The 27,468-nt window shown below is 39.7% G+C and overlaps 1 protein-coding gene across 1 annotated transcript in view; it reads right to left on the reverse strand.

The window, feature by feature from the left end:
• The window catches only part of LOC105819537 (lymphocyte antigen 75), a 145,098-nt gene extending 119,443 nt beyond the window's left edge, over positions 1–25,655 (reverse strand). Inside the window, 4 exon segments of the mRNA XM_012655813.1 lie at positions 5,310–5,541; positions 9,508–9,678; positions 19,526–19,897; positions 25,508–25,655. Coding sequence (XP_012511267.1) covers positions 5,310–5,541; positions 9,508–9,678; positions 19,526–19,897; positions 25,508–25,601 — 869 coding nt within the window. The 5' untranslated portion in view covers positions 25,602–25,655.
• Positions 25,656–27,468: the final 1,813 nt, after the last annotated feature.

Raw genomic sequence — 27,468 nt, forward strand, 5'->3', positions numbered from 1 at the left:
AGATCTGAATGTATTCCAGACTGACAATTTAAGTTCATTAAGCACATATTATTTGCCAGGCACTAGTAATATAAAAACCAAAATGACAAAGTCTTTCCCTCATGAGTATTTCAACCTAATATAAGAAAACAGACATGGATCCCCAAAATGGTAAATTGCTTCTAGGACTTGGTCAGAAATACTTCTGAGCTGTTTCAAAAGCAATGGAATATATGGCTCTAGAGTCCAAAGGAACATCTGGATTGGCAATACAGAATGAGACATACACGCACACATGCACGCACTGCAGTGGAGATGCATCATTCAAATTTATTTAATATTATTTCACGACCAGATGCAGATGCCATCAGCAAAAAAAAAAAAAAAGAGAGAGAAAGAAAGAGAATCAGGGATAATTTAAGTAGTGAGGCCAATTTCTGATGTTACACTCAATGTGCATACACAAAAAGTGGATATGATCATGCTTGTATGGATCCATGTATATTGGAAAAAGAAGGAAAAGAATGTGAAAATGATTGCAAGGATTTTCAATGCTGTTTAGGAAGTCAATAGCATTATTTATGAACCTGGCAGGACTTCATCAACATCATGAAGGAAGAATTTGAAAAATTAATTGAGGGCTAGGTAGAAGAGATAGAGCACTTGATGAAGTGTTTCACCAAAAACAAAGACGATGCTGACAAACAGGAAGAGCTAACAGGTTGGAATCTTTATAAATCAATAAAATATTCCCAGCAGTAACATTTGATAAGAGTTTCTTAATTCCTTTCAGGGAATTCCATATGATGTATTATTGCAGTACACAGATAAATAAATGGTGGCTTGCATATAGAAAACCATATTCATACTTTAAGGGCTTTTAGAGGGCAGTCGTGATTATACATAATCTTTACTGAGACTTTAGAACTCAAATGCCTAAAACATGCGACTCCACTGAAATTGAAATTCAGGGAGTGGAAGGGCTTTGCTGGGCAAAGCAGAAATAGCAGCAAGAAAGAGGAAAGGGGCCAAGAGCAGTAAGCCAGAAACCAACATTCAAGGGACAAGCAGGAGCCTGGGAAGGGAGTAATGGGGACAGAGGCTCAATTATTGCTCCACTTAGGAGTAAATGTGAGGTTAGGAGGGAAATGCAAAGGAGCTTGGTGAAAGGAAGAGGTAGGGCTGCAGGATCCAGGAAATACGTATATATTTTAATGGCAGAAATTAAAACAAGCTGATAGCCAGTTGGGGAGGAGTCAGTAGAGTGAGCTGATGAAAATAGAAGAAACAGAAGACAGTTATGTGGATACAAAGAGCTTGGGGAAGGAGTTAGCCTTGCAGAAGCTGGAGAGATGACAGTATAGACACAGATAAATTTGTAAGCATGAAGGTGAAGAACTAAGGTATCACCTCACTTTTTTCAAGGAAATAAATGATAAGGGTACTTTATCAAGGAAGGAGACGGTGGATAGTTGGGTAGATGCCTTGGGGAGAACCCTAAGAAGGAACTCTGGATTCATCCTTCTCTTTTCACCTCTTAAGCATAAGCAAGGGCTGCCAGCACAAATACACAGAGACCTTGAAGATTTAATCTAATGAATATTTTTCCTCATTAGTAAAAGCAATTGATTTTACAGCATTCCTAAAGAAGTCCTGGACACTACGATGTATTTCTGGTACTCCAGACTCAATGATACCCTGATATTCAGAATTCCTTTCACTCATTTCTAGTGGGGTTACTATTGAGGGCCAGTACTTCCCATCCATTCCAAGTTCAATACCATCCCTTCCATGAAGCTTTTGAAGATATCTCCCAGCACGAAGTAAACACTCCCTCTGCTTAATCCCATCACTTACCTGCACATGGTAATTACACATTTATAATGGAACAAAATGATCTTTCGAAGTTGACATGCTCCTGATTGGTTTCATTACTGCACTCTCTTTGTGACCTGTATTGATGACTTCGCTGGAATCACAGGATTTTAAAACTGAGACTGTGTTGAGAAACAAGAATGCTCTTTCTGTGCCTTTTGCCAGGTGGATATGAATGGGAAATAGATAAATAAATTCTAGAGGTTCCAGTTGGGCATATATGAAGGGCAGAAATTTTTTATAGGCTTGGAGAATCTGGAGGTAGATTTTTTTCTCCACATACAGTCCAGGCAAGAAGTTGACCAATTTGAGACTGTGCCTACCTCCATCTTTGCCATCAAGAGACAGATGATTGCTAGCATAAAACTCCATATCTAGTCAAATGGGTGAGTCCATGGAAGTAAGATATTTCTTGACTATTCCAAAGATTCCTTTTCAGAACTAACACTGTACATGGATTTCTCTCCCCACAATGGGAGACTTCAGGGCTTGATAATAGTCATGCATCTGGAATGAGCCAGAGAAGACCTCTTCTAATGCATTAGAAAGGCCACAGCCAGCAGGGGACCTCACCTAGAAGCATCTTAGCCTTGAGACACCTGTCAAATCGGCTGAAGGTGAATAACTCTTCAGGGTGGAGGCAAACTAGGAGGAATAGAAATGTGCTGTGCCTGCTCTGGGGATTTTTGGGTCCTCTTTTGTAGCTCTAGGGTGAATCAGTGGTTAGAGGTTCTGGGAAGGCCAGAGCCATGGAAAATATGACTCTCAAACAAAATTCAGTGAGTATACTGAAACCAAATCTGCCACCTGTAGGTCCCAAGTATTAGTAAAACAAAATGAAAACAAAGCTAATTACGTGCAGGGCAGGCAGAAAGGAAAAAGAAAGCTCTTACCTTCAAGGGGCTACTTCTGTTTTCTTTCTGGCAATAGATTCCCTAGTTCCACCCAACCACTAGCTACCAAACCCAGGGGTTGTTTGGGAATAATATCCTCTATACTCTCCATACATACAACTCTTATTTCCCTGCATAGATCAAGTACTTTGATTACAAAATCTGTCTGATTCACTTTTGTTGGCCTCACTACTCCTAGACCAATGTTTACACATGGTAGTTTTCAGTAAAGGACAATTAATAGAAATTTCTTTTCTAGATTTGGATACTATGAGTTTTAGATGTTAAAACATAGCTTTCTTGGGTCTTGGGAAACCAACGGTCATAATTAGGCGTATTGATATGCTTAAATAGCTTTCATACTGAAAAAGGAACTTGGAACATTAGAAATGGATATGCCTCTAAAATTAATGATATGCATAAAATGTGGGGAGTGTCTGGCCAGGGTAGGAGACAATAAGGCTCTTTATTATACTCCCTCACTTTCATGAGTTATTAAAGGAAACTGATGCATAAAGAATCATGCAACATTCATTCCTCCAAATGCATCATTAGATTGTTCGGTAGGATGTGGACAGCCATACTTTACCACTTGTCTCCTTCATTGAAGGCATCACTTTCCAAATGTCAATATTCTAGGAGACTTAAATTTATTGGCACTTTTCATTCTGAACAATATTTTTTGTAAGGCTTCAGTGAGGTCTGGAATAGAATTCCACTGCCAAACATTAGCCCATTAGGCTTATTTGACAGATTTCCATTCTAGAGGTGTATATTCAAGTATCAAAGAACACAGGAAAAGGGTAAAGCTGTAAGTAAGAAAGGAAGTCTGAATAAAGCAATAGCCAAAAAGAATGACAAAAGACCAATGGACTTCTAATGATAAAAAGAAATAAAGAAATGTAACAAGAGTAGTATAATAAAAAAGTAAGCCAGGTATGGTCCCAACTACTCGGGAAGATTAAGTGGGAGGATCACTTGAGCTTAGGAGTTTGAGGCTATGTGCACCATGATCACACCTGTAAATAGTCACTACACTCCAGCCTGGGCAACATAGGGAGACCCTGTCACAAATAAATAAATAAATAAAATAAATAAAGTAAGTAAGTAAGTAAAAGCTTACAGTTCTATATGTTGATAGTCAAATCCTGATTCTGGTACTTCTTAGCTGTATGATGTTGGGTCTATTATTTTTAAGGATAAATTTACTTACCTGGTGATAAAATATTTGTCTTATGAAGTTGTAGTGATGATTAACTTATTTATCTGGAAAAATTAGGGCCTAGCTCATAGTTAGTATTTATCAAATATTTACAGTTGTTATAAAACAGTGTGATAGGATTTATCTGAATTACTTAGTCAAAATGTATTTAACATATAGCAATAAAGCTTACAGTGTTGTCCAAAAGTAAAAAACAACCCATGAGACCTGTCTCTGTCTGCAAAGAATCTATAGTCTTATAAAAGGTGAATGCAGGTACATGCCCAATACAACTTGTTTTCAAGTCAAACTTTCTGTTTAAAGTAATTAAGCTCTGCTAATTACTTGTGGGTAACCTTAGACAAGTTATATTTCTTCTCTGAGCCTCACAGTCCTCATCTCCAAAATGAACATAATAATAATGCCTACCTCATAGGGTTGTTAAATGGGATTAAATGAGATAATGTAAGAAAAGCATTTAGTAGTCTTCCCAGAACATCATCATCATTATCATTACATATTGCTATTATTTTTTTCATTCAGAGAATAAATCATCAGTAACTTAGGCCATGATTTAAAAAAATATAAAAATTCTGTTAATAAAACTTCTTTTTTAAAAAGATATATAAGATTCTGATGGAAAAAGTTACAGAATTTTGCTGAGTACATAAAAGAAGTCCTAAATAAATAGAAAGGCATACTATTTTCATGGATGAGAAGACTTAATATAGAGACAGCAATGCCTTTTTAATTAATATATAATTCAATACAATTCCAGTCAAAGTCCCAATGGGGGGGGGAGGTTTTCACTGAAATTAACAAGATAATCCTTAAATTCATATGAAAGAACAAATGATCTCTTTTAGGTTATTTTCTACTGTTGTCTATGTGATTTAAGTTTTCATAATTAAAAACTTAAAAATTACCACTACCACACCCCCAAACAAAACAAAATCCTATACACTCTATGTGTCCATGTTATTAAATCCACTTTTAAGATTTCTTAAAACTCACCTGCACTCCCTCAGTCAGTGTGAGGACTTTTTACTGAGGCCATCTAATATGACTCAACCATATTTTTCACTTTCCTTGAATTCTCTACTTTGCAATGTTCAAAGAGTTTGATGTTCACTTTTTTTCAAATCCCTTATTTAGGATTAGGGAAGCAGTTTAATCTTGCTACCCTACCTCGTTTTCTGAACACCAATCTCTCTTTAGTCTCCATCATAAGATACACTTTCAATGGATGGAAATGATTACATGATTACATTCAGTGCTTTTTTGCTTGTGGGCTTCAGTGTTGAAGTGGAAATCCCAAGAGGAGCCAGAAAAGATATACACAAAGCAACACACCTGGATACGAAAATGAAGAAGAAAGCACCATTACAATTTCAGCAATTTGCTCTACCACACACAAGTTATGCCTACCTTTAAGATAAGTTAATTCAGCAGTATTGTTGATGCTCAGTAAGTCAGCTCCTTGATTCTGACATGAAACATAAGCTTCTTTCCAAGAAAGAGCTGCCTGAGTGTTAAATTGGTAGCAACTTCCAATCTGCTCATTCTTTTCCCAATTATCTTTACAGCCATTTTCTGTTGATAAAAAGATATGTTAGTGATCATAAAGTAAGGGCCTAATGTTTCCTATTACTTAGGATGCTTACAAATACTGCAATTCAATTTGCATACTCTTAGGATATGTCAAAATAGAGGCTGCCCTTGCTTATTTAGACCATATTTTGATCCTTTGGTTACACAATAAAACTGGAATCATAACACACCAAAGGACTCAGGCTGGTTAAAGCTTCCACTCTTCATTTATCTTCTATCAATTACAATGCCATGTTTTTGCCCATGTCCCTGCCTGCCCTCTGCCTGAAGGTATGAGTCTCAATGTGCACATGTTGTGAACACTGAGCTATTGGAAAACAAGCTCACTTGAACATGGTGGCAGCCTGCAGAGGGTTTGCCCACAGACTGCAGAGAAACCACTGTATGTGTATATGCGTGCACAGACATGCTGCTTACATGGCCAAGATATAGAGCCCAAGTAACTACTTTATTTGGGAAACTAAGTCCAAGTTTCTCCTTAATATCTTAATACATAATTGAATATATGATATATAATTAATATAATTCACACTATATATACATCATATATGTACATATGTCTGCATATATGTCTATAAATATATATGTGCATTGTATAATGTATATATTATAGTCTTTAACAGATATATAAGAGCATGTATGATTTTGGACAAAGCAACTTCAAGCTGTTTCCTGGATGAGATACATAGGCTTTGAGACAACTGGTTCAAAAATACCCCCAGAGCCTCCCATGTGCCCCCAATAAGAGGGAAAACCCAAAGCAGGCTGAGTCAAGTGTGTCCCAGGCTCCTCTCAGGGGGTTTCCTCCTCTAACCAGTTTCATATCAGATGTTATACTCATGAACCTATAACCTGGAAGGGCCCTTAGAGATCATCTTGTCTAATGCTCTAATTTCACAGAAAGGAACAAAGATCTAGAGGTGATTGTGGCAGAGCTATAATCAGAGTACTGGTCTCTGAGCCTGGTCTTGTTGACCCTCTGAATGGCACATACTGCTTTTTTAGCCCTTTTCCTGTGGCATAAATAGCAACAGAGATTGTGACATTTGCTGAAAACAAAATAGGGTGAATTTGCAAGCACATTGCCTAAAGGTTCATTATTACCACTGAGGCCTTATATTTGTAAATTCAGAAGCTTCCAGTGGGATGGCAGTGTGTTTGCTGTATAACACAGCCTCCAGGATTTAGCAGTCCTCAGGTTTGAGAAACGCACAATCTTGCTTCTTCCATAAAACGTAACTCTGGGAGGCATATGGATGCATTAAAACATCCCCTCCCCCACACCTAAAGGAGGCTAAAGGCACCAAGACTCATCTCAATCAAAGCAGCAGGGAAGAGTTGGGTAAATATGCTCAGGAATGAGGATAAGGAATCCTGGATTCTCCACCAGGCTCCACAGAATGTGATCTGACTCTGACATGTCATTCCATCCACCTGGGCTTGCTGCCTCTCACCTGAGAAATGGGGGTTTGCACTGGATAACCGCTAAGCTCCCTTTCAAGCACCTGAAACTTCTGATCCAAACTACAGTGAAAGTTTAATGAAATTGGTACCTGGTGGACCAAACTCTGTTTGCTATGAATTACAGCTGAAACAAATATTGGCTTTTTCTATTTCAGTAGGTTCCAGGTGTTGAAAAGCCTGGCCTCTCCCTAAATTCTCAAAGCATAGTCCCCAGACCAGCATCATCATCACTTACCTGGAAACTTGTTAAATGTTGGGACCCCACCCAAAATCTACTGCATCAGAATTTCTGGAGGTGTGCCCTAGCAATCTGTGTTCTAACAAACCCTCCAAGTGATTCTGTTGTATCCTGAGGTTGGAAAACTATTGGCCCAGTATAACCTCTCCAAGTTACTTAGAACTCTGCATTTTGAAGCTCAGATTCCCTTAAGGAGGGATCAGCGTTACTAATACCACAGGCTGGCTACTCAATGAGGCAGGATAGTGGAGCTATTCAGGACAAGGACTTCACAGCCAGATTTCCTGGGTTTGAATCCGAACTCTGATATTTATTAGCTGTGTGATCTTAGGCAAGTTATGTAACTCCCCTGTGCCTCACTATGCTCATCTGTAAAATGGGGATAAATAATGGTGATTATTTATAAGGTGGTTGTGAAGATTGAAAGAGTTAATGTATATTGAGAGCTGAGAATAGTAGCTGATACCTGGCAGGGCCCTGTAAGTATTACCTATTGTCACTTAGGTCTGGAGCTCTTTCCTTTCTCTTTGCTATAGATTCTTTCAACCTAATCCTCATTAAATGATATTTTTTGAGCACCTATCACATGTCAGGTACTGTGACCCTCTCTAACTCTCACTTAATTGGTGAGAAATTGTGTCTCAGTTATATACCAGATAATGATGCAACTGCTACTTTGGTCTCTTTTTCTTCTAAAGAACAGCAAATTCTTTAGCACGCCCTGAATAGTTTGCTTCTAGTAAGAAGCAACTAGAAAAAGTGCTCTGACAAACACACAGGAATAGCTGAGGGAAAGTGTCACCAATTTTGGGAGAGCCAGAGATATCTGTATGTTCTGTCTCCCACTCTTTGCTTCCGGCCATAAACATATGTAACTCTTCCCCATGCTCAAAGTGTTGTTTCAACTCATCTACCCCTCAAATTACCCTTTGCTCTTTTAAATATAAATCACAGGAGGCTATTGTTTTGGACTAAGCTCTTGTAATAGGTTCGCCACTGCTCCACAGGGGTTGGGAAGCTGCAGCCTTCCATTATATTTTAATAAAATTCTTTTATTTTTATTAATACATTTTTGTTCATCTTTTATATTTTTATTTAATTCTTAAAACAAATCAGGATTTGTTCTGTAAAATTTGGATTCAGTCAAAAGTCCACATTTGAGGACCTTAAGGTCGCAGGTTCCCCATCCCTGGATGGAGTCACCCATTCCAAAGTTCCACATTACCACACTGAAACTGAGTTGTTATCTGGCCTCAGAAGAATCAGAAGAGGAAGATAACAGCCTAATTTCCCAAACAGGCCAGTTTCAATTGACATGATAATGAAATTCCTCTGTTTTAATTCTTAACCTGCAATCACCTGATATTAATAAATTAGTTATTTTTCTATTGTTCTGTCCCCCATCCCTGTCTTACAAGGAAAATAACTTTGAAATGATCAACTGCTTTTTGGTTTTTTGTTTCTGTTTTCTTCAGTCCTTAGTCTGGCTACAATGCCAACCTCTTCTGCTCCACTAACTGGAACACTTACAATCTTCTATTTTATGGAATCAAGTGTTGCCTGATTCTCAATAACACCAATTGAAATCTTTAAACTGTGTGAATTTGTTGTAATTTTGTCTAGCTCTCTCTTTTTCTTCCCCATGAAACTCATGAGGCTTACTTCCTCCTGTTCATGCTTTAGTCCACTACAACCCAGCTTCTTTCTACTCCTATTAGTCTTCTGAAACTGCTCTACGAAAGGTCAGCAGCAATTTCCTAACTGCTCATGTCTTTTCCACTTCCTCTTTCTGCAATGACTGTGCTATTGAACACTCCCCTCTGCCTTTGTTTTGCATGAGAACATCTGTCTTGGTTCTCCTCCTGACCTGTTTCTGAAAGCAAATTCATAGCTACACATCATCTCTCTCTCTTTCTCCAAACACATACTCCTTATCTAAGATAATATTTGTTGTAGTTGCTTTAAAGTCATCTTTCTTCTCCTTTTTGTCTCATATAAAATGGTACTCTCAGCTTGGTGCAGTGGCTCATGCCTGTAGTCTCAGCTACTCAGCAGGCTGAGGTGGGAGGATTGCTTGAGCCCAGGAGTATGAGGTGACAGTGAGCTTTGATTGTGCCACTGCACTCCAGCCTGGGTGACAGAGTGAGACCCTGTCTTTAAAAAAAAAAAAAAAAAATTGAAATTAAATAAATAAATAAATGGTACTCTCTTCTTTCCACACATAAAGTTTACCAGCCTGTACATACCTGGTTTTAAGCAGATGCCCCACTTTTGATCATATTCATAATTTAAGGTGGTGGCACACCATGGCCCATTATGATTGTCATCAAGAATGCACTCATGATGCCAGGTTCCATCAACTAAGAATGGAAACTCACAAGGTCTCCCATAGGAGTTCCCATCTCTGGTATATATCTCTGTGGGTTAGAGAGGGAATAGAGAAAAAGAGAGTTAAAAACCGGATAACCAGCTTTAGTTAGCTAATTTATAAAGCTGTTTTTAAAGAAAGATTGTTGTTTTCACTTATGAGAATACAATATCTGAGTAGGCTGCCTAGTGTGGAAATTAAGAGCATGGATGCTGACTATTTAGGTTTGGACTTGAATTCTGGCTCCCCCTCTGACCGCTGTGTGGCTGTAGGCAAGCTACCCAACCTCATTAGCCTTAGTTTCTGCATTTGCAAATTGGGAATAGGACTCAGTGAGATAATCCACGTAAAGCTTCATTTATTGTGGTGTGATAAAGAGCTAAAAGAGTCTGGGTTGGTCAAGTGAGGGTCTACTTACTCTGGTGTGGGCGGTGCAGTACTTCACCAGAAAGGGTGCCCTAACTAAGATTAAACTAACATCTATTTTCTTTTCTTTAGTAAGTGTGAGGCCATAAAAATACCTTGAAATCACTGAGAGTGGGTGTGGACTTTGGAACCACCTGTGGAGTTAGAGAGATGGACATATAGTCTCCTTGTTCAGAGACTGGAGGTAGAATTGAGATTGTGGGTTCTGAGGAAGTGAAGGGAAGAACCACCGAATTTCTGAGTAGATTCTTGAGGAAGGAGAGGGCATAGTAATTTGGTTATGAAAAAAGAACCAGCTTCAATGGGGCAGTCATGGGACCAGCTGGTGGCCAATGAGGTAGTACACCTAGCTTTTATTTTAATCATTTTACCTGGTACATAGAGAGGAACTGAAAAGTGATGCCAACCTCGAATATGCTTGGAAATGCTGGAGGAAGTGCTCAATATTTATATCGATAATAGTTCTCTTGGAAAGGTGTTTTTATAAAAAAACTAACCCTGTATCTGTTTCTGTCACCTTTTTTTATATTCTCAATTTGTTTAAAATTCTGGTCATTATCAGATCAAATAATGACTATTAGGTAAAGCACAGTAATCAGATCTTACCATCCTTTACCAAGCTATAAGGGTCCCTCAAAATGTCTCACAGATTTGTTTAAAAATGTGCTTAAGACAGACAGTATTTGGATCTGTCCAGTCACATAGCTCACCACTGCTACAGCCTACAAACAACTAGCAACTGAGGAAAACACTACACTAAGGATATCTATAACCAAGGCATTCATCCAGAACCTAGATTGCCATCAAAACATCCACAAGCAAAGCCAAAGGTTCTTACCCAACATATACTACAAACACACCCATACAAGTGAGGGGAGGGGAAAAAGCCCCATTTAAACAAAACAAAATCCAAAAATAAGAAGTAGCAGCTGCTCCAGATGAGAAGGAATCAGCAAAAGAGCTCCAGAAGTACAAAAAATCAGAGTGAAAGGACACCCCAAAAGGGAATACCATCTCTTTAGCAATGGATACCAACCAAAATGAAAATATTAAAATGACAGATAAAGAATTCCAAATGTGGATTGTAAGGAAGCTCGATGAAATCCATGAGAAAATGGAAAACCAACTCAAAGAAACCAGAAAAACAATTCATGAAATGAATGAAAAATTCACTAAAGAGATCAACAGATTAAAGGAAAACCAAACGGAACTTCTGGAAATAAAAAAATTCATTTAGGGAAATACAAAATACAGTGGAAAGTGTTAAGAATAGACTAGATCAGGCAGAAGGAAGTATCTCAGAGCTTGAAGACAACTCTTTTGAATTAACTCACTCAGTCAAAAATAAAGAACACAGAATTAAGAGGAATGAACAAAGCCTATAAGAAATATGGGATTATATAAAAGGGCCAAATATAAGAATCATAGGCATCCCAGAGGGTGAAGAAGAAAATACACAAAAAATCTATTTGAGGGAATAATTGAGGAAAACTTCCCAGCTCTTGCTAGAAATTTAGACATCCAGGTATAAGAAATCCAATGAACATCTGGGAGATTCATCACAAAGAGGCAATCACCAAGACACATAGCCATCAGACTGGCCAAATTCAACAGGAACTCTCGTGAACCATAAGGTGAAAACATCAAGTAATTTACAAAGGAAAACCCATCAGGCTAACTACAGACTTCCCAACTTAGACCTTACAAGCCAGAAGGAATTGGGGCCCTATCTTCAGTCTTCTTAAACAGAACGACTGCCAGCCTACAATTTTGTATCCTGAAAAACTAACTTTCATATATAAAGAAGAAATAAAGACTTTTTCAGATAAGCAATCACTGAGGGAATTTATCAAGACCAGAGCTGACCTGCAGGAAATACTCAGAACTACATTACAATGGATCAACATAATAGTCACCTACTAGAGTAAAACCACCCAAAAGCTAAAGCTCAGAGCTCGTATAAAACAATAGTACAAGAGGTAAAAAAAAAAAAAAAAAAAGCAATAAGGTACTACCTAACAGGACGAACAGATTAGCACCCCACATATCAATTCTATCAATCAACGTGAATGCTTTGAATTCCCCACTCAAGAGACATAGTTTGGTTGAATGGATAAAATAAATATAAGCCAAATATCAACTGTCTCCAGGAAACATATCTAACCCACAAGGACTCATACAAACTCAAGGTAAAGGGATGGAAACGAATATAACATACCAATTGAAACCAAAAGAAAGCAGGTGTAGCCATTCTCATATCAGATAAAAATGACTTTAAATCAACAATAGTAAAGAAAGATAAATATGGTTATTACATAATGGTAAAGGAGCAATTCAACAAGAAGACATAACAATTCTAAATATTTATGCAAATAACACAGGAGCACCCGATTTCACAAAGCAAAATCGCAAGCAAAGCAAAACTAGATCTAACCAAAGAGATAAACAGCAACATCATAATTGCTGGGGACTTCAACACCCCACTGACAGAACTGGACAGATCATCTAAGCAGAAAATAAATAAAGAAACATGGGACTTAAATGGGACTCTAGAAAAAATGGACCTAACAGACATTTACAGAATATTTTACCCCCAAATTACTGAATATACATTCTTCTCATCTGCACATGAAAGATTCTCCAAGACTGATCAAATTTTCGGCGAGAAAACATAGCTCAACAACTTCAAAAAAACAGAAATCATGCCATATATCTTCTCAGAGCACAGCAGAATAAAACTAGAAATCACCTCCAAGAGAAACACTCAATTCTACACAAAGTCATGGAAATTAAACAGCATGCTGCTGAATGATTACTGATCCAATTAAGACGGAAATTAAAAGATTTCTGTAACTGAATGACAAAGGGGATACAAGCTATAAAAATCTATGGGATTCAACAAAATCAGTCCTAAGGGGAAAATTCATACTCTTAAATACCTATAGCAAAAAGAAAGAAAGATCACAAATTAACAATCTAATGACAGGTCTCAAGCTACTAGAAATGGAAGAGCAAATTAAACCCAAACCCAGCAGAAGAAAAGAAATAACTAAATTCAGAGCAGAACTAAATGAAATTGAAAATAAGAAAATTACAAAGATCAATGAAACAAAAAGTTAATTCTTCGAAAAGATAAACAAAATCCACAGACTTCTTGCCAGATTAACCAGGAATAGAAGAGAAAGGACCCAAATAAGCTCAATCATAAATAAAAAGGAGATATTACAACTAATACCACAGAAATATAAAATATCATCAGTGAATACTATGAAAATCTCTATGCACATAAACTCAAAAATGTAGAGGAAATGGACAAATTTCTGGGAACACACAACCTCCCAAGACTCAGTCAGGAAGAAACAGAACTCCTGAACAGATCGATAATTAGCAACAAGATTGAAGCAGCAATAAAAAAAATCTTCCATCGAAATAAAGCCCTGGACCAGATGGATTCACAGCTGAATTTTACCAGACCTACAAAGAAGGGTTGGTACCCATTCTGTAGAAATTATTCCATAACATTGAGAAGGAGGGAATCCTCCCCAACTCATTCTATGAAGCCAGTATCACCTTGATACCAAAGCCAGGAAAAAATACAACAACAACAACAACAAAAAACAATGGACACAACAACAACAAGAAAGAAAACTACAGACAAACATCTCTGATGAGCATAGATAGAAAAATCCTCAATAAAGTACTAGCAAACCAAATTCAGCAGCACATCAAAAAAGTAATCCACCATGACCAAGTGGGTTTCAAGCCAGGGATGGAAGGATGGTTCGACATATGTAAATTAATAAATGTGATTCACCACATAAACAGAAGCAAAAACAAGATCATATAATCATCTCAATAGATGCAGAAAATGCATTTGACAAAATTCAGCAACATTTCATGATAAAAACCCTCAACAAAGGCATAGAAAGAACATATCTCAAAATTATAAAAGCCATATATGCCAAACCCACAGCCAGCATCATACTGAATGGGGAAAAGTTGAAAGTACTCCCACTAAGAACAAGACAAGAGTGCCCACTGTCACCACTTGTATTTAACATAGTGCCAGAAGCCCTAGCCAGAGCAATCAGGCAAGACAAAGAAATTAAGGGTATCCAAATCAGAAAATGGGAGGTCAAACTATCACTTTTTGCAGAAAATATGATCTTATACCTAGAAAACCCCAAAGATTCCACCAAGACACTCCTCGAACTGATAAATAAATTCAGCAAAGTCTCAGATTACAAAATCGACATACAGAAATCAGTAGCATTCTTATACACCAATAATAGTCAATCCGAGACTCACATAAAAGATGCAATACTATTCACAATTGCTACAAATAAAATAAAATACCTAGGAATATACTTAACCAAGGAGATGAAAGATCTCTACAAAGAGAACTATGAGCCACTGAAGAAAGAAATCACAGATGATACAAATAAATGGAAAAACATATCATGCTCATGGATTGGTAGAATCAACATTGTTAAAATGTCCATACTACCCAAAGTGATTTACAGATTCGATGCAATCCCCATCAAAATACCAAAGTTATATTTCACAGATCTAGAAAAAATAATTCTACATTTCATTTGGAACCAGAAAAGAGTGTGAATAGCAAAAGCAATCTTAAGCAAAAAGAACAAAACACATTACCAGACTTCAAACTATACTACAAGGCTATAGTAACCAAAACATCACAGTATCAGCACAAAAATAGAGACATAGACCAATGGAACAGAACAGAATATCCAGATATGAAACCATCTAGATATAGCCAACAGATCTTTGATAAAGCAGACAACAATACTGGGGAAAAGAAGCCCTATTCAATAAATGGTGCTGGGAAAATTGGATAGCCACATACAGAAGAATAAAACAGGATCCACATCTCTCACCACTCACAAAAATTAATTCAAGATCGACAAAGAACTTAAATGTAAGACATGAAACCATAAGAATTCTAGAAGAAAATGTTGGAAAAACTCTTCTAGATATTTCCTTAGGCAAAGAATTTATGAAGAAGATCCCAATGACAATCACAGCAACAACATGAAATAAATGGGACTCAATTAAATTAAAAAGCTTCTGCACAGCCAAGGAAATAATCAACAGAGCAAATAGACAACCTACAGAATTGGAGAAAATACTCACAAGCTATACGTCTGATAAAGGACCAATAACCAGAATCTACAAAGAAAGAACTCAAGCAAATCAGCAAGAAAACATCAAACAACCCCATTAAAAAATGGTCAAAAGACAAGAACAGAAGCTTCTCAAAAAAAGAAAGACAAATGGCCAATAAACATATGAAAAAATGCTCAATGTCACCAATCGTCAGGAAAATGCAAATTAAAACCACAATGCGATATCACCTTACCACAGTCCCAGAACAACAGATGCTGGTGTGGATGCAGAGAGAAAGGAACACTTATACACTGTTGGTGGGACTGCAAATTAGTACAACCTCTATAGAAAATAGTACGGAGATTCCTCAAAGAACTAAAAGTCCACCTACCATTTGATCTCACAATCCCACTATTGGGTATTTACCCAAAGGAAAAGAAGTTATTTTGTGAAAAAGATACCTGCACTCAAATATTTATCACAGCCCAATTCACAATCATGAAGATGTGGGATCAACCCAAGTACCTATCAATTCATGAATGGATTAATAAAATTTGGTATATGTATATCACGGAATACTACTCAGCCATGAGGAAGGATGATTTAATGAGTTTTGCAAAGATTTGGATGGAACTGGAGACCATTATCTTAAGTGAAGTATCTAAAGAATGGAAAAACAAACACCACATGTACTCACTATTAAATTGAAACTGATGAGCATACACATGCATAGAGGCAATTAAAACTCAGTGGAAATCAAGCAGGGGAGATGGGGGAAGAGGAGATGAGCAAAAACCTACCTAAAGGTACAATGAACACTAGCTGGGTGACAGGAACACTTACAATCCTGATTCAAGCATTACAAAATTGATCCATATAACCAAAAACATTTGTACCCGCATAATACTTTGAAATAAAAAAAGACATTATTTGATTGTACATTCTTTATTATTCTGAAATATTCATCTAACTGAAGTATGAGACTTAATTTAATAGTTTAGAATGTATTAAGCAGCAGTATAGCAAAAGGTAAGAATAATCTGGATGCTTTTCTTTGTAAACAATCTTCTAAGGATCACTGGGTTTTTTCCCCCTATGTCATATAAATGGTTTTAAAAAGGGTACTTCTGTTAAAGAGTATGTTGACCTTATATAAGGATCCTGCTTATTATCTATGCTTTAATTTTAACCACACCAAAACCCCCCAATAGCTCATGATCAATTTCTCTTCCCATATTACAACGCAAGGAGGAGAGTCCCTGAACACGAGGACTGTTAGTTATAGAATCATCAGATTTTTTTTCTGAAACCTTTTATTTCTGGAATACCAAGTGCTTTCATAAACATGTGTTTCACTTGTTTTTTACCATAAACCTGTGAGATCATAGGGGAAGTATTATACTTGTATGTGAAATCCCCATTTTTGCAGAGTAGTTACATGAAACATTGGTTGCTCAGCTGTAAGTGACAGGGATGGGAATAGGCATTCTGATTAGAGTCCTTGACATACAGGGACAACTTGTGACATCAATGGCTGCCTTCTGAGGTTTCGAATTAAATTTCATAGCTCAAAGCTGGGCTTCAATTGAAAAGCCCTCTTTGTCACAATATGCTTTGAAGAATGATGAGCATAGAACAACCACCACAACAGAAGCAGCTAAATTATGCTAACTATTCACTAACAGTTCTATTTCCACACATTCTTTGCTATTGCCGAACCTCTTAAATCCCATGAGTTTCCTTAGCAAGATAGGCTTTCCTGAGGAGGATCTTCTCTCTATGTGTGAATTTATAATGATAGTATGCTTAAAACAACAGCTTATTATGCAATTGGCATAAATTTGTGAGATGAAGTATTTAGGTGGAAAACTAGCAAATTAATAGCCTCAATGGTTAAAGAGGTGGCAGGCTTCTAAGAGTTGCCCAGAAGTTCAGATAGTTCTACCACCACTCTTGCACTGAAAGCTCACTTTCTCTGCATGATTCACCAAACATTCAAAATTTGAAAAGTGCTGGTAAGGTCAAGATATCTTAATGATGTAAATGCATAAGCGGGTGCTAGTCAAAAGCAATTCAATCATAGAATTTATACAGCTTAAGTTTTCTCTGAGATGAACATGACTCACACAGGATGGGGGTTGGGGTCAAAGGCAACACAAGGCACAATGATAAATAAACGTTCTTATATTAGAAGTAAAAATTTTTTATACTGCAACAGCCAAAGGAGAAATAAAGAAGCCATATTTGGGAAATTGATTTTGAGCCCTGGCTTTGCTGCTCAAGCTGGGTCACCTTGGACTTCAATTTGTTGGGACTCAGGTACCTTATCTTTCTTATTTCTGACCTGCTAGATAAGAAGGCAGTGGGGCAGGGACCAGTGTCAAGAGTCTGAGAGAACAGTCCTAGAGAAAGTCCCTAACTTAAGACAGTAGTCCCTAACCTAAGAACAGGAAGGGACATCCACAAATTTAAAAAGGTAGAATTGCCAGGACTCAATATTTGATTAAATTTGAATGTTGGGAAAACAAAGCAGGAAAACTCTAGGGTGACTTGCTGATTTCTGACATGTAGAACTTAGGTAGTACCAGTCGCCTAGACAGAAACAGAGAAGAGGTGGCTGGTTTGGCCCTAGCCTCTGTGCAAAGTAAAACCTGAGGTATGTCTAGCCCAGTCAAAACTATATATAACTTTAAAAAACATTTTAGTGTTCTAAATATTGCATTTGAAAAGGTCAAGAAATACTTTATGCCTGTGGGCTGTACTGGTGACACTGTTAACTCTCTTGGGTGGCATTCCAGGTGGGTTCTTAACCTTTTTTGTGCCACTGATTGCTTTTCAGCTGTGTGAAGCCCATGGACATCTTTCTCAGAAGAACATTCTAAATGCATAAATAAAACACATAGGATCAAAAAGAAAACCAGTTATACTGAAAGGAACACACTTTGGGGACTGAGGGAGTTTAAGATTATAACTATGCCCCTCAAAAAAATAGGGGGCAGGAAACTGAAAGAGTCTTGCCAAGAAAATTACCCTGTCTGATCCCTGGACACATACAATGAAATAAGTTAAATTCAGGTCAAAAGGCATTTCATTTGGTTCTGTGTTTTCTCTTAGTTGCCAAGTTAGAGAAAGGCTTTTGTAGCACACAATTTAAACTTGCCATGAAGTGGTATCCAGAAAGCAACTGCTTTAACTTTAAGCAACCACTTTAATTTTAGGAGGAAGCTGGCAAATAGAAACAGATTTGTCAACTACTCAAAGGTTGGGGACTGATAAAAAGGAAAGCCCATCTCTAATTCTCTAATATTTCTCCATAACAATAGAACCTGACATTCTCAGATTCTCTATGTCTTCACTGGGAAATACAAAGAGGCTCCCCAGGAGAAAAACTTGTACAGGTAATGGGATGGATGGGAATGAAGCCGTTATCCCGAGTCTAAGGCCAAATTTAGCTTAAATGAGCTTTAAGAGAAGAAGAAAACCTCTGTAAAGCTATATAAGTATGTAAAGAAATCAAGAGTAAGATAATAGGATTTAGATAAGATAATTATATAGATCAAAATTTGATGTAATTTAGAGCAACATAATGAAAAGTATCTGCTTGGGGGATAGCTCATTACATTTAGTGGTTAAAAGAAATAAACCTACTCCTTCTTTCTAAACTTGGAAATTAGTTGCAATCCAGTCCCTAGACTCAGAACAAAGTCATGGCCTGTTCCCCCAAAGGCAATATTCATACACTTATTTTTGGAAACAATAGAGAAAAAGTCCACTCCTAAAACACTGAATCATAAATACAAACATCAAAGTGTGACAGACACGCCAAAAATGAAAATAAATAAACCCACATGAGACTCAAAATTTGCCCATTATATAAAAATCTGTAGGCAAAGAAAAATATATTTATTTTTCGTTCTTCTTTTTTAACTTAGAATAAGATCAAATTATTGGATTGTTTGACTTTGGATCTATATGAACCGTTTCCTGTTAGTCTAATGTTTCTTTTCCCCTAGGGTTCAGAATGTCATCATTGGAAGTACGTATGCTCAGACATCAGATAGATTTCAAATCCCAGGTTTACCACACCATGGTTGTGTGACCTCTGACAGGCACCTAACCTCTCCTGGCCTTACCTGTAAAGGGGTGGGGAGCAAAGATCACCTGCCTCACAGGTGTGTAGTAAGAATGTATCTCAAAGCAACTGCATGGTACCTGGAATTGAATAGCTCACTCACTGACTTTACCAATGTACAACTTTATTTTTACACAATTGTGCATGTTCAATGCCACATTTAACAAACACAACAGCAAGTGGGTCAAAGTCCCACTCCAATACTCACCATGGTAGGGCTGGTCACAAAGGCTTTCCTCTGAGCCTCCTTTCTTCCAGACATCAGATGCGTTTGTAGTTGCTATGGCATGTCCGCCCTTCAGAGCCAGCCTGTACTGGGCAGCACCACACACTGAATGGCGATCACATTTCCACCACAGCATGACATTGGAGTCACAGCTGAACAATCTCAAGACATCCATGGGTTTGGTAATATCTAGGCCAAGGCACTTCTGGGATTGCAAATGAAAGAGTCGATGCTGGGATACCCACTTCCATAACATGTCCTCAGTTTCATCACAATCCGTTGCTACTATCCAGCCGGACAGTGGCTTGAGGCACTTGCCTGTGTTTCCATTGACGATAGTGAATGCATCATTACCTGGGTTGAGACAGACAGTGTGGGAAGACGTTTCAGGATTCTGAATTATGTGGTCGATGTGCCTTTCTCCCTGCTTGCTGAGGAAAGTCTGAGCACCACTGGACTGTCCCCTTGCACTACACAGGTAGGAGACCAGTGGTGGCAGGAGAGGCAGTACAGTGTGGGGTATGAGGGTGCACTCTGGAGCCAGTCTGCCTGGGTTTGTGTTCTGCCTCTGCTACTTCTTAGCCCTGTGATCAAGGCAAGTTATTTAACCTCTGTGCTGAAGTTTTCTCATTTGTAAAATAGTACCTACTTTATATGGTGGATATGAGGATGAAATGAGCTAATACGTGTAAAGCACCTAGAGTAGTATGTAGGGTTGTTATTGCTATTCCATGAAAGATTTCTCCCCTTCATTTAATAAGATAAAGAACCTCTTTAGTGTTCATCTTCCTTAGGTGGTCTAGGGTCAATGAAGAATGTCCTGAGCTTACTTGGGACCACAATTCTGTCTTTTTTTTTTTTTTCTCACAATTCTGTCTTGCTTACACTTTAGTTACCATGCCAGGGTAAATTACTTCATGAAAAATTGATGCTTTGTTCTCACATATGTTCCATTCCTTTCCTTTCCTCTGATCCAAGTATGCAATCGGGCCTCTGTGCTTCTCTGCATTGGGGCAAATTGGTGTGTCCACACAATAGGAGAATTTGCTTAAGGACCACTTCCCCCTGAACCTTTTGTGGAAGCCTGAATTCACTGAGGTGTCTCAGAGGAAATGGGGAAACTTTTGAGGGAGCAGAAGTAGAACAGCGGGGTAAAGAAATGAGAGGAAATAGAAGCCTAGGTTCTGAGGGCAGGGGACCTGTGGCCAGTTCCATTGTAGCACCCTCGGAAGGTGACGGGACCTGGGGAGGGGCTGGAGGGACCGTGTGGATCACCTAGGGAGGCTGAACCTTGGGCTCCAGGAATCACCTGAGCCACCAGATTCAGGATCCTGTGGGTTTGGACAATGGGAAACTCAGAAGCAACCAGTGGAACCTAAAAACTAAAGGAGAAACCACCCTGAATGTTCCTGGCACTTTGTCGGAGCTGGGAAGATCCCAATAATGACAAAAATTGAAGTTCTGCCAACCTGGTAGAATGGGAATTCAGAATAAAATTTAATTCAATTTTCTGAAAATAATGAACACTGAGTTTGTGGAGTAAGATTCACATCTGTTACAACAAACTATAATTGAACGATTTGGTTAGTTCTTTTATAAAGAAAAAAATTTAAAAGTTATAGCACAGATCATCATGTTGATAAGAGTAAAGCTAAAGTATTTTAGACAAGCTTAAACAATCATTGTTAATGAACCAGAGTTCAGCAGAAAGACCCGTAAGATTTTGTTTCCCAAAAAGCACTTTCATTTTGATTCCAGCTTCATAATCACTGGTTTTTATTAACACGAACACCTTTTCTCGTAATAATTCACAGTTTCAGGGTTAAAAATTCTCATTCTGGGGTCTGGTGTCTTGAGGGGAAATTTTACTATGTAAATAATAACTATAAAATTAAGTCTGATTGTACTTTCAACTTTGCATGGAATTTTTCGTTTTCACAGTAGCAGCAACAAGAGAAACAACAGGAACAACAACTGAAATTCTTTAAAACTCTAAGTTATTTCTGCTTTCAAATCTGAATTTTAAAATATTGCACATGTTTGCAGCTGGGTATGCTTGCCATAGCAGCTTCCATCACTCATTCTATCTTCTTTGACATTCCTCTGTCATTCTCTACTGATTGACACAGGTTGGCAGGATAGTCAACAGAAAAGGAAAATATACTATCTTATAAGATTAACACTACACTTTCTCTAATGTCCTTCTCCCATGTATTCACTAGCCACTCAGACATCTGATCTAACTCTTTTCCAAACTATTCTCTCTCACCCCTCCAAAATAAATCTTGTGTTCCAAGTATCAGGAATCACAGCAGGAAAAAAAAAGTCTGTTCCTGTAGGAGAGATGGCCACCACCTTTGCTGGAAACATCCCCTCTCCTGCCCCGTGGTCTTGCTGCTTTCTTTCCTGGGCATTCTGCTCTGTGCCCCTTGACTCCAAACAGGTGAACTGGGCAAGCAGCAACTTTGCTTTCTTTTGCAGATTGGAGTTCTAGATATTTCAAGCTGCCATTGTAGAATCCAATGGATTGGCTTATAGCTCTTAGTGTAGTGAAAAGAGAGCAGAATAAGGAGTTAGGAGTCCTAGATTGAAGACCTACCTCTGCTACCAGTTAGGTGGGAGAACTTGGGGAAGCCATTTAATCTCCCAGGGTCTTCATATCTCCAAATGTAAGATGAAACAGTGGATTATAAGATATCTAAGCCACTTCCAGCACTAACATCCTATGCTTTCACAAGGTAAGAGGTCCCCTAGCCTTGCAGGTTTTACTAGCCTTTGCTAAATTCATTGCATATTGTTCTTGAACAGATGTTCACAACGTTATTATGTCAGGCAACTGCTAGTAGCATTTCAGGTCATTCTAATCTCACTTGTATTGGGCATGTGTACTTAGCTGACAGTGCTGTTTTACAAATACTTTTCGGAAAATAAAAATTTACTTTACCATTTTCTCCACATTTTTGCTTCTGGGACACCTGTGTATTTAATAACCTCATAGGAACTATGAAACTCTGAAGGACTGTGGAAGAGGTGTGGAGTAGCATGAAATAGCTAGGTTAAAGCGAAGTTGCCAAGCTTTGTAACAAATTGCAATCTATCTCTGAAGATAGATACTTGCCTCAGTCTAAATGTGTGTTTGAACCAAATATGCAATTTCAATTTTTTACAGTTATAGTGGTCACTTAGTACAAATATTATTTATATACTTTAAGGAAACATTAGCCTTCATATCTAATGTGGTATAAGCATTCATATCTAATATTTAATTCATTAGCTAGAGAGATCTCGTCCTCTCATGATGTTTTCCCACGGCTTTCTTTACTCTTAGCAGGAGCTATTCAGTCTGCCTTAGTCTTATGACCCTTATCGGGATGAGCAGGTTGAAGAGTGGGAAGGACTGAGAAAATGTGAAAATAATTCCTTATTTAAAAAAATTCATTATATAAGGGTATATAATCTATTTTAGAAATGTATTATACTTTGAAAAAGTAATTAAAGAGCGATCTATAAAGTAGGTTCTTTATTGATAGCTTTATGTTGTGTCTTGTTCACTTCACAACTTTACACTGGTCCTCAGTGGGGTTTTAATGTTTATCTCCAAATACAATATTGGGAACATATAAAAGGTAGAGGTTGATGAAAAGAAGCTCATCACCCCTAGAAGCACTTTTAGATGCTTCATTTTATACAAATTCTCCAGTGGTGTTTGAGAGAAAATGGCTAAGTAGCATTACCATAAACTGAAAGTGAATTTTTAGTATTTTTACATCCATCAATGGGAAACCATTTCTCTCAGTGCTCTCTTATTTTCTGATCACTAAATAACTCCTGTCTTATAAGCCCTAGACCAAAGAGCTTTGCATATTCCAAAGAGAAGGCTGATACTGACATTTTACAACCATAGATAAATGGAGAGGGAAGTGGCGTGGGAAGGTAAGAAAGATGAAGACTGTAGCATTTACAGTTTCAGGGGAACTATCACAGCCCACACTGTGAGGTATTTTGTAGAGTCTCTACTATATGTGCAGAGTGTACAAGTAGGAGAGAACCAGAAGTCTGGGTTTACCAGTCCAAAAACAGGTCCTGAAGTAACAGTTGGGTCCATAGCAGTCTACTAGGAGTCAGAAAGTCTTCAAGCACAGATTGGGTGATGTGGATTGGGAAGAACCTCAGGAGTCCCTGGAGGATTGGTTTATTTCAAGCTGTTTGTTCTCCAAGCAGGCAAAAAAGTAAACTGAGCACTTGGCATCTCCCCAAGGAGATGGAGGTGCTGATTCAGCATTTGGATGACCAAGAGCCCCTGCACAAGCCCAGCCATGCACATGTGACAAGGTATGCACACCATTACTAGCATCATGAAGCTGACACACTGCCAAACAAGTTACCCAAATAGCTGGGTATTCAAAATTCCAGTACTTCCCCTAACAATGCCACAAGTCTCCTCTGAGGGTGAAAGCCGACCAGAGTGGTTGCTAGGAGTAAGGAAGGATACAAGAAAACAAATACCTGTGGGGACCTAAGTGCAGGGAGAATAGAGTTAAACCTGGTGGTGCTCTGCTTCGGGTCAATGAGAAAGGGCAGGGATTGTAGAGATTGCAATAATTGAGGAAATCTTGAATTTTGTCTTAGGGCAAAAGCAGATGTAGACGGAAACCAAGAGGTTAGTGATCAAATGCTTAGATGTTTTCACTGTAGTTAGTTGCTGCAGTGAAATTTTTCTCCTGGATCGTGGGGCAGGCAGAATAGAATTCTCACAGCAATAAAGGATCTTATTATTAATGGATCTTTTGGTAGTTTCCAGCTCAGAGGGTCAAAGAAGACTGGAGAAGTGTTAATAAGAGCAGAGTCCATTAAATCCCCTTGATGTAGATAGGATGATGCCACCCACTCTGAGAAACCGCTTCCCGTCACTTTCTGAAGAAAGTCTAAACCAGATGGTAACTTAGCTTAACTGTAAAGAAAATAAAAGCCACAAACAACTTAACGTTTTTCAGACTGTCTCCACTGCTTTTTCCTTCCTCATACAGGCAATAGAACAGGAGTGGTGGATGGGGACTGTCCATACACTGCTCATTAGGCAGTCCGACCAAGAAGCAAGGTCCTCTGCATACCTCTTGCCAAGGTGAAAAGAGAAAGTAAAAGCGAAATCTGATTGCTGCCAAGGGGGCTGGTGGGGCTGGCATTACCCTGAACATCAGCGAAGGTCGTGTGTTCCTGGTCGTGCTTCCGTAGTGAGAGGCAAGAGATCCCCAAGCAAGCAACCTGCGCTTCAGCATGGGGCTGTCAGCCTTGGGGGAGTGGGAAGTAGGAGGGGAGAGGGTCGTTTGGAGCTGATAAGCCGTTTAGAGGAAAGGTTTGCTGCTCTAGGCAGTGGGGGAAGGCATCATAACAGACTCTCCGTCTTGCTCACTTTTAGAGAAGATAGTTTCCTTAACCTGACTTCATTTTTAACGCACACCGTGGGTGCAGTGAGTCGGGAAGTCATTGGGAATCCTCGGCGCTGAGTGAAAGCTCGTCTTGACACTGAGTGGCCAAGGTACCAAGGTGACCAAGGGGCAAAGGAAACGGGGAGAACAAGTGGGATAGGACGTAGGTGGAGAAGGGGAGCCCCATACTCCAGGGATGCCACATTTTAGAGGAAAGATGAGGAGGAAGGGGCGGGAGACCTGCCCAGAAAAGACCCTATGCGCCTCCGCTACGGTGGACCCTCAGCACCAGAAAGGCTCTGTCCTCCCCACGCCCTACTGCTCCCTCCTCGGGGCCCGAGGGCAGTGGAGCGCCTTCTCTGCCAGACCTCCCCTTTGGCTCACTTGTCTGGCTCCAGAGCCCCCACCCCTAGCCCCAGCCCCCGAGCAAAGCAGCCGTGACCTGACCCCGGACGCAGCCCTGGCGCAGGAGGAAAGTCCACAGACCTGCAGCGTCGAGGCCCCCAGCGCACTGGAGGGCGGACGCGCCCGCGATTACCTGAGCGGCCAGAGGGCTCGGCAAGCCCGAAGCACCGGAGGAGCAGCAGGAGGAGCCCTGCCGCGCGGCAAGGGGTCGCCCAGCGCGTCCTCATCCTGAGCCGGCCCAAGCTGTCGGACCCGGTCCTCGGGCGCACGCGGCACCCACCGCTCCTGGTGAGCCCAGCCGGCCAGGCCAGCGCCTCTGCCCCGGGCCTCCCGGGGCGCATAGGCCCCGCCCCCGCCGCCTTCGGCCAATCAGACGTGCCTCTCCTCGGTCCCGGTGAGGGCGGGACCCGGGTGTGGGGAGCGGGAAGCTCTGGACACCTGCGTGGGGTGGGCCCTGCGAGGAGGCGGGAAGTGCCTGTCGAGGGAGGTTCCGGTCCCTCCGCTGCTTCTGCAAAGTTGGGGAGATGCGGCCCTAGCTGGGACTTGGCATCGCCTTGGTGGGAGGGTTCTGGTCCTGCCCCTCTGCCCAGGGCACCGCAGTCAGGGATGACTTCTTCATTCCAGACTGGGCTGAGAGGGCACCCACATCCCCTTCGACCCCAGAGGGGAACCCGTCGTTGGGCGCTGTAGCCAAGCTAAAGAATTCAATCGTCTTGTGTATTTTGATAGTACAAAGGTGGGATAATGGTACACTGCTGTTCTGTCGGCAGTTGTTAAAAAATTAAAAGCAAGACTTATCCAAGTGACCCTACAATACTTCCAAGGATGAATTAGGCTTTATAACCATTTGACCTTTGCAAGTAAACTCTTTTCTGAATAATTTGATAATAATAATCTGATAGAAGTGTGAAAATCTGCACCCAGAACCGGAGATTGCAAGCCCCCTTTACTCTTTCCCTATAGACACGACTATCATTTGGCATATTTATAAGGCCAAATTCCTAATGACCTAAGTTGCTTGGATGCGAAAGTCCTATATCTTTAAACCCCATATTTAATGAGCACAAGCTGTGTACTTGGGATGGCCTCCATCCTTTTCCCCAAGAGTGTTTCCAGGTGGATGCAAGGGCCTAGGTTGCTATTCCTGATTCCAACTGCCAAGGCTTCATGGATGGCTCCCAAACCTGCCCTGGCTCTGTCCTCTCCCCAGGCCTTTCAGTTCAGCAGATACAATGAGCATTTACCATCACCGGAGCTGGGCACCGCGTGGAATAGGAGGATGAAAAGCCTGAGCTCTCAAGCTTACTGAGTACTGGGGGAGACTGAGGCACACACGGTGACTCAGGGAAGAATGAACGGGGAGACGTGGACAGAGCTTCAAGGAAGGCAACACATCAACTGTGCCTTGAAGAATGGGTAGGAATTTGGCCAGGCACAGCTGATGGGAGAAAAATAATGACAGAACAGGGGAAGAAAAATGCAAATCAGGGTCAGAAGACAGTCCAGAGTCCATCATAGCTGCCCTGCAGGCTGTGTGCGTGTGTGTGTGTGTGTGTGTGTATGATGAAAGTGGTTGTGGTCGGGGCCTAAGTGGAAACGACAGCAGAAAGGTGAGTTGTGTCTGTTTTGTAAAGGGCCTTAACTATATACTGAAGACTTTAACTTTATTCTTCAAAGAATGGACAGTGGAAAGTTCTGAGTAAGAGAACCTGCCACTGACTTGATCGCCTCTGCCTCTGTAGCTGCTTGCCTTTCTTTCTGCCCTGCCCACCTTGGAGATTTTTGAGGGCAGTGGTCTTGTTTTATTCATTATCACCACCTCAGCACTGGGCACAAGGCCTGTCCCGGAGTAAACTCTCAATAAATGCTAGTTTAATTAATGAATGAGTTTCTAGAGCCACCACCTTAGCCTAGGGCCATGTGAGCTCCTGCTTGCATTATATTGCAACAATTTCTCAATTGACCTCACTGCCAACAGTTATTATCCTCTCTGACAAATGAATCCTCCTGAATGCTGTTTGCAACACACCATGGTTCTACCTAAACCCTTTCAGTGCTCTTTGCTTATAGCAGGAGTTCCTAAAGGGGAGTTAA

This window comes from Propithecus coquereli, unplaced genomic scaffold, assembly GCF_000956105.1.
Source record: "Propithecus coquereli isolate 6110/MARCELLA unplaced genomic scaffold, Pcoq_1.0 Scaffold49, whole genome shotgun sequence".
Lineage (NCBI taxonomy): Eukaryota > Metazoa > Chordata > Mammalia > Primates > Indriidae > Propithecus > Propithecus coquereli.